The sequence below is a fragment of the Asterias rubens genome, chromosome 4 (genome assembly GCF_902459465.1).
Source record: "Asterias rubens chromosome 4, eAstRub1.3, whole genome shotgun sequence".
In the NCBI taxonomy this organism is placed as follows: Eukaryota; Metazoa; Echinodermata; class Asteroidea; order Forcipulatida; family Asteriidae; genus Asterias; species Asterias rubens.
This window is the reverse complement of record NC_047065.1, coordinates 6,190,277-6,201,063: the sequence shown is the minus strand read 5'-3', so window position 1 is coordinate 6,201,063 and position 10,787 is coordinate 6,190,277. Positions and strand designations below refer to the sequence as shown.

At 38.9% G+C, this 10,787-nt stretch overlaps 2 protein-coding genes across 2 annotated transcripts in view; one reads left to right on the top strand and one right to left on the bottom strand.

The window, feature by feature from the left end:
- Positions 1–1,698: 1,698 nt before the first annotated feature.
- On the bottom strand, positions 1,699–3,666 carry LOC117289523 (chromosome transmission fidelity protein 8 homolog). Its single transcript, XM_033770667.1, has 3 exons — positions 3,547–3,666; positions 2,689–2,809; positions 1,699–2,480 (listed from the first exon to the last, which is right to left on the bottom strand). The coding sequence occupies exons 1-3, from the start codon at positions 3,567–3,569 to the stop codon at positions 2,202–2,204; spliced, it is 423 nt and encodes a 140-aa protein (XP_033626558.1). The 5' UTR covers positions 3,570–3,666; the 3' UTR covers positions 1,699–2,201.
- Positions 3,667–3,801: 135 nt separating this feature from the next.
- LOC117289272 (U3 small nucleolar RNA-associated protein 4 homolog) overlaps positions 3,802–10,787 on the top strand; it is a 54,577-nt gene continuing 47,591 nt past the window's right edge. Inside the window, exons 1-6 of the mRNA XM_033770317.1 lie at positions 3,802–3,891; positions 5,967–6,152; positions 7,102–7,221; positions 8,062–8,127; positions 8,675–8,849; positions 9,066–9,235. Of these exons, the coding sequence (XP_033626208.1) occupies positions 5,982–6,152; positions 7,102–7,221; positions 8,062–8,127; positions 8,675–8,849; positions 9,066–9,235 (702 nt within the window). The 5' untranslated portion in view covers positions 3,802–3,891; positions 5,967–5,981. The remainder of the gene's footprint in view (positions 3,892–5,966; positions 6,153–7,101; positions 7,222–8,061; positions 8,128–8,674; positions 8,850–9,065; positions 9,236–10,787) is intronic.

Genomic DNA, 10,787 nt, shown 5'->3' with positions numbered 1-10,787 from the left:
CTGTGCAAGAGTTCTGATTGTGAAAAGGTGTGGTTTAAAGCCCATGCAACCTCCCCCCCCCCCACCCCTCCCACTTCCGTCCCCTGCTGGTTTCGCCTCTGATGTATGAAATTAGTGCACATTAAGCCGGCCTCAGGTCGACCTACAATTTTCTTGCGCCCGCAACAAACCGTCGGAACCGCGTAGACAAAATATGTCCAGGTCACAACGACTGAGAAATCGTGCGCCTGCGATTGGTTCCCGACCGTCGGGATCACGTCGTTCAAGGTGAAATATTGTTCTATTCTTGCGACTGTTAATTTTGTCGAGCGTTGACTGTTTCAGATTGTCTTTCAAATCATCGCAGTTACGCTCAGGTCGTAAACGGTCGTAAACACTCGCCGACTGAAAAAATCCCGATGGTCTTGGCTCAGGTGCAGTGTGTTCCTGAAAAGTCAATCGCTGACTGTTTATCGTTGACGCAAGGTCGACCTGAGGCCGGCTTAAAAGAACCCAGAGTACTTTATTGTGGAGAATGGGGGTTAACCCTGGTTCACATAGCATGCACCCTTGTTTACCGGTTTCCTCAGCCTTGATAGGTAAAGTGATTAAAGACAGTGGACACTATTGGTAATTGTCAAAGTCTAGCCTTTACAGTTGGTGTATCTCAACATATGCATAAAATAACAAACATGTGAAAATTTGAGCTCAATCGGTCATCAAACTTGCGAGACAATAATGAAAGAAAAAAACACCTTTGTTTACGAAGTTGTGTGCGTTTATAGATGGTTGATTTCGGTCTCGAAATAAAATTCGTGGAAATTTACTTCTTTCTCGAAAACTACGTCACTTCATAGGGAGCCGTTTCTCACAATGTTTTATACCATCAACCTCTCCCCATTCCTCATCACCAAGTAAGGTTTTATGCTAATATTTATTTTGAGTAATTATCAATAGTGTCCACTGCCTTTAAGTTCCCTTATGAGGAGGTATCCTTAGTTTCAGTGACAGAAATATTAAATAATAATACAAAAAAAAAATACAATTATATAAAGAAGCAGAGTCACTACCAACAAATGAAGTTAACATGTTTATTTTATTTATATCAGGCCCTAAAAAAACTATTTCAATTGGAAATAAATTTTCGTTTGATTGATAAAATGTTGGTAAACTTTTATCATCATAAGGTCATTTTAGGCACGTCATTTATTTTTTGGGAAGATAATGACACAATTTCATTAGTCTTGAATACATCTGTGTGACTGACATTAATTTTTGTTGTAATCTATAACAAATTGAACATGTGTTAAAAATTTGGCTTCGAAACTGACCAAACAAATTTGTTGATGAATATATGAGGATTACTGCAAACAATTTCAAACCTGACTTCCCAAAGTTTAACTTTGGTCTCTTTGGCCTCAACTTTGAAAAGGGTAATTTTAAAGTTGTGTGGTGTGTTGTAGCCAATACTTATAAATAACATGGCCCTGCCATTAGGCAATACAAGTCCTTAAATTGGATTTAATCCGCCCAGGACACTGCTCAGGTTAAAGGAACATTACAGAACTGCTGGCAGTGTAAGCACTTTATGTAATCCACCATATACATAAACTGGCAGACCTGTAGAAGTTTGAGATCGAGCGGCGTCACGAGAAAATAGTGAATCACTGATTACACATTTTGCATGACACTGATGCAAACAAAAAAGTGAATAAAACGCTCAGTGAGCGGTATACTTCAAACGCAAAGTTAAATTATTTATTTCTCATCAAATATTACATTTCAGGCACAAAATATTTCCACTCCAGGGATGTTTCTACTATCATCATCATTAGACCGTGTAAGTTTGATGTAAATCTGTGATCTTCACGATTTTGTTTTCTTTACCAATTCTGTAACGTTCCTTAAAGGTAATATTTTTCCGATTTCAGAATAGACCAGTTCCAATCAGTGTTGCCCCTGGATGATGGACTGAGCAAGGTTGGCAGGCCTGGAGTAACACCAAGGCCACAAAAGCCTCTGTTGCCCCTGGTCTTCACCTTGGTGCCCTATCCAATCTTTCCCACAGTCTTTCAAATGGAACTGCCCTTTACAAAACAAAAATGGCCTTGCCCTTTACAAAATGAAATTCCAGCCATGTGATGGGAAGTTCATCTGAACGAAGTTAGCAAACGCTAATGGTTTTTGTTTTTTTAGTCCAACCTTGTCCTCGACTTTTTAACTCATTTCTTTGGGACGTACGTGATGATTGGCTTGGGTCGGGTCTTAAACACAATCTTCCTCTTGATGGCCGCAGACACTTTGTAATAAATCCCGTCAGAGTCCTCATCCTTGGGATTGTCCGTATCCATGGCAACAGAGTCATTAAGGTCTCCAGAGTCCGAGACGGAAGGGTCACTTGTTGTGGATTTACTGTTTTTGATGAGGACAATGTAGGGCTTATCCAGGTTTGCCACTTTGCCGTATAAAATGTGATGTCCAATGATAATAATTGGAATTCCCTGCAAATGATATGAATATATGGGATCAATGGAATATTCTAATATATTAAAGGCACTTGACACCATTGGTAATTACTCAAGATAATTGTATTAACAAGAACAGTTAATTTCCCATGGCACATGCAACCAAAATATTGATACACACAACAATCACTGTTGTATGGGTAAAAAGCAAAAATAAAACAATACACCTCTAGTGTCTTTATACCTTCTTGTTGAAATGAAGATCACCGATGAAGTTTCCTGCGAGTTGTTCCTCACCTGGGGATTCCAGATGCCCTTGCATCTCGAGTAACATCCATTCTGGAATGCTGCCCTCTGATTCAGCTCTTTTCAAAAATAAAACAAAGTTAATAATAATAGTTGGGTCACTGGCACAGTGTCAGTAGTGCCACACTCTCTCACTGGCTCAGCACTGCTCAGTGGTTATTCATAAATCACAGAAGCTCAAGGGGAAGGAGTGTACTGAGTGGTAAAATTGCAGAATTGTAGTTGTGCCCGTGGTTAAAATGTTTGAAAAAATATATAACTGATACGATAGATAGTACTACCCTAGCACGGGTCTAGCCACATATAAATGTTTCATGATGCAGATCGTTGGATATGTTTTTTTCTTCTTCAAAAAGCGAAAGATTTTGATATCAGGCGTGCTGGGGCCAAGGAGAAGGATACGGAGTGGATTGGAACGATTTATTTTAAATTTTTATTTTATTTATTTAAAATTAATTCTTCAGAGGAAAACACAATGGATATACAAGGTACTTCCTAGCACAAGCGGCTGCACGGAATGTTTACCAATCATGCAACTAATGATGGTGGGTTTTGTAAATCATAAAAGAACTATTTCGGTTTCGTCCGGCTATCGTTACGGGAGACGATAGCGTTACGGGAGACGATAGCCGGATGAAACCGAAATAGTTCGAGGTAAAACTAAAAAGTCAGGAGGGAGTGTTTCTTCATCATGTGTTTTCCAATAAAAATATTGCAAAAATTCGTGTCTATTCCGCAAAGTTAATTTGTTAGTTATTATAAATAAGTTAAAACAAAACTTGCTCAGCGTACTTACACTTTCACGACCAGTTGAACCATCTTACTGAATGAAGCATGGATATTTAGTTCGGTGCACAAACAAATGTTATAATTTTGTGCCAAAAAACTCGAAGACACTTCTGTTAAACGTTTCGCGCGAAAATAATTTGTTGTGGTGACAGCGCCACCAAGAGTTCAGATTCCCTTAATAAATTGTAAGAAAATGGTGGCAAAGACGAGTGATACTATTGGACAGATTTCACCTCATTTTATCTGGTACGCCAATCAGAGAACCCGTTGGATGGACGCTTAGAGATAGTAACACACATGTTGACCGCTGACTGTGGCATGTGGTAATTCTTCACGCCGGTGATATTCCGCCGTAAGTATGATCTTTAAAATAACATTTTGTTGAAGTGAGTAAATTAAAAAGGAGTTTTTGTTTTGATGGAGATATTCTACATCATTTTAGTGTATATATTAATAAGATAGAAAGATTATTAATTAAAGAAAGTTTTAAAGTTAAATCTCGGCACCTACAAACTCGGCACCTTGCAAACTCGGCACCTTGCAAGAATAACTTTTCGTATGTGGCACCACCATTTTTTCATAGAAATAATCTCAGGCACCAAGAATTTCGGCACCATACAAACTCGGCACCGGCGTTTTAATTTTGACTTAACAAACTTGGCAACAAGCAAAACCACCTCGAAGAGTCAAGTGGTTATTATTATAAAGTAACGTATGTGTAGGGTAGCCCACCTTGTTGAGCTGTTAATGGCTCCGCTTTTAACATCGGTCTCATCACTGTCACCATTACAGCCCACCTTCGATACATGTCTTAAACGCTAAGTTTTCAAAGACGCAAAATGCGTGGTAGTTTGATTGCAAATTTCTCCCATTTAAAAAAGTCCTATACTACTCCAACATACCTCATTTTATTCCTTACTTACAGTTGTGGAATTACTATGACACATAACAGGGCTTACTAAATGATGACTTTGTCCAGATGTGATGATTTGAAAATTGGTCCAAAAAATCGTGTACAAAAATTACATTTAACGTGACATGTACTAGGGCGCCGCCATGTTTTAATGATTCTCCTCCCTGTTGATCGTGGGCGCCCGTCAAATCTTGCAAGTCATGAATATCCATAAGGTGACGTAGTGATGCAATGTATCTGCTGGAAACTACCACCGCGGAACGTTACCTCATACATATTCATATTTACTTTGTACACCACACAAATTGATAAATCAGCGTAGCCATACCGCGTCACGTGACATTACCTCTTGGATATTCATGACTTGCGAGATTTGCCTGGTGCCCTGACTTCTCACGTCCAACAGGGAGGAGAATCATTAAAGCATGGCGGCGCCCTAGAACATGTCACGTTAAATGTAAACACTTTTAATAGCAAAATACTAGTTAACCCTTTAGCCCGCATAACGCCCGGAGGTGCCCTGGGTATGACCACGCATACCACCCCAGAGATGCCAAGTCCAGAGGCCAGCTATGCGTGAGATTTTTCAAAGCTCACCACCACCATCACTTTGAAAATAATATATTGTTTGTCTGACAGGTGAAATTTCAAATAGAAACCTTTAAATTTATTTTTAAAGCCATTGGACACTTTCAGTAAAAAGTATTGTCCAAAGGCCCACACTTCGTGTATCACAACTTATATATAAAATAACCAACCTGTGAAAATTTGGGCTCAATCAGTCATCGGAGTCTGAAGAAAATAACGATAAAACCCACCCTTGTTTTCGCACGCTTCGCCTTGTCATGACGTGTTTAAAATAATTCCGTAATTCTCCCTATCGAGAATTGATAATTGTTTTAATGTTTTTTCAAAAAGTAAAGCATTTCATGGATTAATATTTCAAGAGAAGTCTTTCACCATTACCTTCTGTAAACCCTGTAAGTTATTTGTAAATCTGTGAACTTTTCTTTTTTTTCTTTTCCGAAAGTGTATAATGGCTTTAAGATTGACAAAATGTTGATACTAATTTTCCCCCTGTTGTTTTCACCTTGGATTAAGTTGCTGCTGCGCATTTCATAGTTCTTGGAAAGACAGTGAATAAAAGCTCCTACCAGTATGTATAAAAGAAGCTCCTTCAATAGACTCATTCAAGACTAGGCTAGATAAAATCCAAAAGACCATGTTCATAAGGGGAGCTCACCAATTATTTTGTCCACTTGCCACACCACACCTGTAACTTATAAATATATAAATATATAAATAAATATATATGCTGTGAGGATTTTGTTGCAGTTGTCTACAGATACAGCTAGTCTTGCCGTTTTTATATTATTTTTTTAAATATGATATGAATAAGACCTATCCTGCTCTGGTTGTTTTAAAGGATTGTTGATGCAAAGATTAACTTGAGTGAGTGAGAAAGAACACAAATTGTTTAAAAAACTAAACAATTGTTGGATTATTTGCTGCAGGTTTAACCAGAAGCCATGGGAGAATTTCGCGTTCACCACGTCAAGTTCTTTGACTACACACCCAGTGCTATTCAGTGCATCGCGTGTGATAGATCCAGTAAGTCATCGTGTGACAGACTGGCTGTTGGAAGGGAGGACGGATCTGTGGAGATATGGAGCATAAAGGATAAATGGTATCAGGAAAAGGTTTGTGTAAAAAAACCAGGCTGCATACTTTTTTAGTAGACAACAGCAGGGTTTTCCACAAGCGGTTCTGCCCACCCGTCCAAAATTCTCCAAATACCATATGCACTCGTTCAAAAAAGAAAACACCTGGACAATAACGGCAAGTGCGTGGGTAAAATTGTGGGTAAAATTGTCAAGGAACAAAAAGTCTTGAAAAATTACTTACGAAGAACACGAGCCATCATTTGAATGTGCCTTAAAATCATTTGCTAGTACATATTGACCAAAGTTCGATCTTCAGATTAAATAGTATACAGCAGCTGTTACCCAGAATTCAGCTATTTTGTAGCGGCATTTCGCCTGCCTTTTTCATTGTGTCGGCAGTCTGACTACATTTTTAGCCAAAACTTAAAACACACTTATCCATGCTTTCTTTCCGAACAATTTGGAAATACTTTAACTTAAAGGCAGTGGACACTATTCGTCTTTATTGAGACGAAGTCGAGGTAAATTTTTAAGAACCAGACCTCGGCGGGTTTAAACCACTAGTTGAAAACCGACTCAACACACTTTGATTCCCATTCATAAATACCTTTTCGGTCAAAAAACATCAACACTTTTTGGTCAACAGGTAATAAATTATAATTGTTTAATGATTTCTTTCAACACATCACCCCTCTAGCTATGAAACGGTAAGGCCCTCGTTTAAACAACTCCTTAAAAGGAGATGCTGTGCGCGTCGCGCGTATCGCGTGATGTGGCACAACTGTTTCAGCCGTTGCTCTCGACCAATAGGAATGAAGAAACTGTCTTATAAGCCCAGGTGCAAGCTCGCGTGTCAAGCCCATGTTTCACCATTTTGTACTGGTCATTATCAAAGGTTTATACACTCCCTCGTGACGCGCTCTCCACCAATAGGAATATTGAAACTGTCTGAGGTATTTATGAATATTTCTTTACTCACTCTTAGGTTATTCCAGGATCTGAGAAGAGGAGGGTTGATTCCTTAGCGTGGGTGAATGGGAGGCTGTTCTCTGCAGGGCTACAGGGAGATGTTACTGAGTATGACCTGATGAGATGCTCTGCAAAAGTAAGCTGGAGTTTGGTTGAATGTATCTTCATTTATACAGGATTAAAACAATTGAACTGTTCTAAACACTAAAGGAGTACGTTCCCTTTTAAGGCAGTAGACACTATTGGTAATTACTCAAACAAATTATTGGCATAAAACCTTTCTTGATTAAGAGTAATGGGGAGAGGTTGATGGTTTAAAACATTGTGAGAAACGTCGCCCTCTGAAGTAATGTTGTTTTCGAGAAAGAAGTAATTTTCCACAAATTTGATTTCGAGACCTCAGATTTAGAATTTGAGGTCGCGAAATCAAACATCTGAAAGCACACAGCTTCGTGTGACCAGGGTGTTTTTTCTTTCACTATTATCTTGCAACTTCGATGACCATTGAGCTCAAGTGTTCACATGTTTGTTATTTTATGCATATGTTGAGATACACCAAGTCAGAAGACTGGTCTTTGACAATTACCAATAGTGTCCACTCATACAAGGATCCTTAAAGTTCATTGTCTTAAACAATTTGGTTTCATAAAGGTAACAAGCCACAAAATGGAGAATATTATTTTGTCATAGCCAAGTGTCAAGTGCACCATATTAATGTTTTTTTTGTTTACAAAGTGTGGGTTCAAACCCCAGGTTTGCCTGATCAAGAGACTTGTGTTCTTTAGCAAGAAACTTTACCACTTATTTTCTTTGTCTTTTTGATGGGACATAAAGCTGTAGGTCTTCCTTTAAGGGTAAAAATACAATGTAATTCTTTATCCCTGATGCGTAATTAACATCTTTGGTTTCATATTAACCCATCATTAAAAGTAGCAACCATTATAACTTTGTTTTTATTTGTTAATTTGTCTTTCAGAAGTCTGTGATGTATGGAAGTGCTTTCTGGTGTATGCAGCAAAATCATGCAGGAACTCATTTAGCGGTGAGTGACATAACATTGTGTTAAAAAGAGAAAGATACAGTTAAATCATCATCCTTCGTCCTTGGATGGAATAGTAAAAGAAGCTTTGATGATATGGTACCAGGTCGCTTTATCCCTCATGAGTTGATGGGTCTCAACTTGATTGAGATTAGTGTATCTACCGCGGCTCGTCTTTGGAATGAACTTCCGATCAGTCTTCGTGAAGCGCCGTCTTTGTCTGTATTCAAGCGGAAATTGAAAACTCATTTGTTTCCGTGATTCACTGTTCTTTTGTTCCTCTTCTTTGTTGAGCACCCTGTTCTTCGTTCATAGAAATGTTTGTGTATTATTATTACTATTTATTATCTGGTGATGGTGTCTGGGTAGCTCATTTTCCTCCTGCCGCAATCTGGATGTTCGCCAGGAGGATTCAGAAGATCAGGTGCGATATGGGTTGATCATCTGTACGCAAACAGTGTCGCCCAGCAACTGTGGACGTCTCTGCTTTAGGGTTTGTTCCAGTTTTAGTTAGCTTGTTTGTTTTCTTTATTCCACCAATATTTTGTAGACTGGTTCCGAAGATGGCTGCGTCAGACTGTTTGAAATACTTGGGGAAGGCGTGATCTATGACCGATCTCTTGACCCTGAGGAAGGGCGTGTTATCTCGTTGGCATGGCACAGGTCAGATGAGGTCATTGTCACTGGGTCAATCAATACAATAAGGATATGGAATGTTACGACTGGTAAGTAAAGTGATGGTTGTAGTTCTTTTATTGGATTCCCCCCCCCCTAACCCCCCCCCCAAAAAAAAAAAATAATAATAATAATAAAGAAGCATTCCCGGGGAAAAAGGATTTCATGTTGGGCAAAAGTACAACTTCAATCAGCATAGCAGTATCCGTTTTATCCCCCCCAAAAAATTATCAATTGTTTCATGTATTCTGTGATTTTCCTTGCAGGTCATTCTGTGCAGAGAATCAGTATGCCTAAGGTTTCAATCCGTAATAGATTAGCACCACCAGATACAATTGTATGGAAGGTTGCTATCACCAGTAACTACACTATCATCAGCTGTGACTCCACAGGGAAGACACAGTTCTGGAACGGCAGAATGGGAACATTGATCAAGGTTTGTTTGTTTGTTTGTGTGTTTGTTTGCTGAGACGATCTTCCCGTCGAGGGAACTCAGCAAACTCCCACAGAGGGATATAATCACCAAGCTGGCACCAGCCAATCTCTCTCATACAAACATTGGTTTAAAGGCAATATGTTCCTTTGGTATTTGGAACCGTTTGATTGTTTTAATCCTATATAAACAATACAATTAATCTGAGAAAATTTCATTTTAAAAGGTGGTTGCCTTTTTTAAATATCGCCAAATCGAGTATGTCCACGCTGGAAGAATTATCCTTACATGAATACACAATCTAACACAGGGCTCGAATTTCACGCTGGACCGCAGGCCCGAGGCCAGTGATTTTAGCTTCGGTCCAGTAAACTTTATGCCGAACAAGTCCGGCGGTCTTGTGTTTTTTTTAAGCATACTAATATAGTTACTATTACAAATAATTATATGAAATATATTATCTTTCATTACAAAATGTATTTCAATCTCATTTAAAATAAAAATTTTTGTTTTACTTGTCGTCAAATCAGTGTTCTGAGCACGCCTGCGGAACGTCAATCCGTCCTTTTTTCACGTGCATCAGGCAGGCTGCATACAAGTTTTCCATTCAGTTTACTCATGCCCACACCTTGTACATCTAGTCTCAAACCATTTATGTTTATGCACCCGGGGAGTGAGCGAGCGGGGACGAGGAAGTGATGTGTTGGTACCCGGCGCGGCGGCACACCTTAGTACAGCATTGTTTGTTTACCACTGACCATGTGTAAAGTCTGATACCTTACAAAGGAGTGTTGAATTTGCATTAAGAAGGTCTGGTTGCAATACCACACATCCCTGTGTTGCATGGATTAAAAGTAAGGTCTTGTTGCCAAACGTCTTGCTAAGTATGGCTACCAACAGTGATGAGCCTCTGACTACTGCTGTCAAATTTTTGGTCCATCTTTTTATGACGATCTTTTTATGAATGCTGCACGTTGCAGTGTTTTGTTGGTGATTTGCCTGTCAAATCGGAATTCTTTTTTTTGAGGCGGCGAGAATGACGTGAAGTAGGTATATGGAACTTTATTGATTGGGTTTCACAGCAAAAAAAAGCCTCCTAAAGGATGAAAAAGGCCTGCTGTTCTATCGTGGTAACTTTTTTTTTCCTAATAAAATTTTGGTCTTGTAAAAAATCTTCCGGTCCAGTAAAAATTCTGAGCAACAAGCCCTGCGGTCTTGTGGATTTTTTCCCGAAATTCGAGCCCTGTAACAAATCTTCCCGCCCATGTTTATCTTCTCAGATTCAAATTTTGGGTACTTTTAAGTGAAATTTTTCTCAAAATGCATTATACAATGTAAGGCTGCTTTACTTCTAACCACGTAGGTTTTTATTGGCATTCATAATCAGTCACTATCAAACGTGTACAGACCATTCAGTATATACATATGATGCTGAATTGTACAAATCAAGACATTGCGATTCAGTAACTAGACAACAATACTTATTCTAGTCATTATGAAATCAAAGGTTACCTTGGGGGATTGGAACCCACAACCTTGTGATTGCAAGTCCTGG

Excerpts from the sequence above, each read along its gene's own strand:
- LOC117289523 (XM_033770667.1), bottom strand. The coding sequence starts at position 3,569 with ATGGTTCAACTGGTCGTGAAAGT. Across the intron at positions 2,810-3,546 it reads GTTCAACTGGTCGTGAAAGT|AGCTGAATCAGAGGGCAGCA; the intron begins GTAAGTACGCTG and ends ATTTTTGAAAAG. Across the intron at positions 2,481-2,688 it reads ATCTTCATTTCAACAAGAAG|GGAATTCCAATTATTATCAT; the intron begins GTATAAAGACAC and ends TATCATTTGCAG.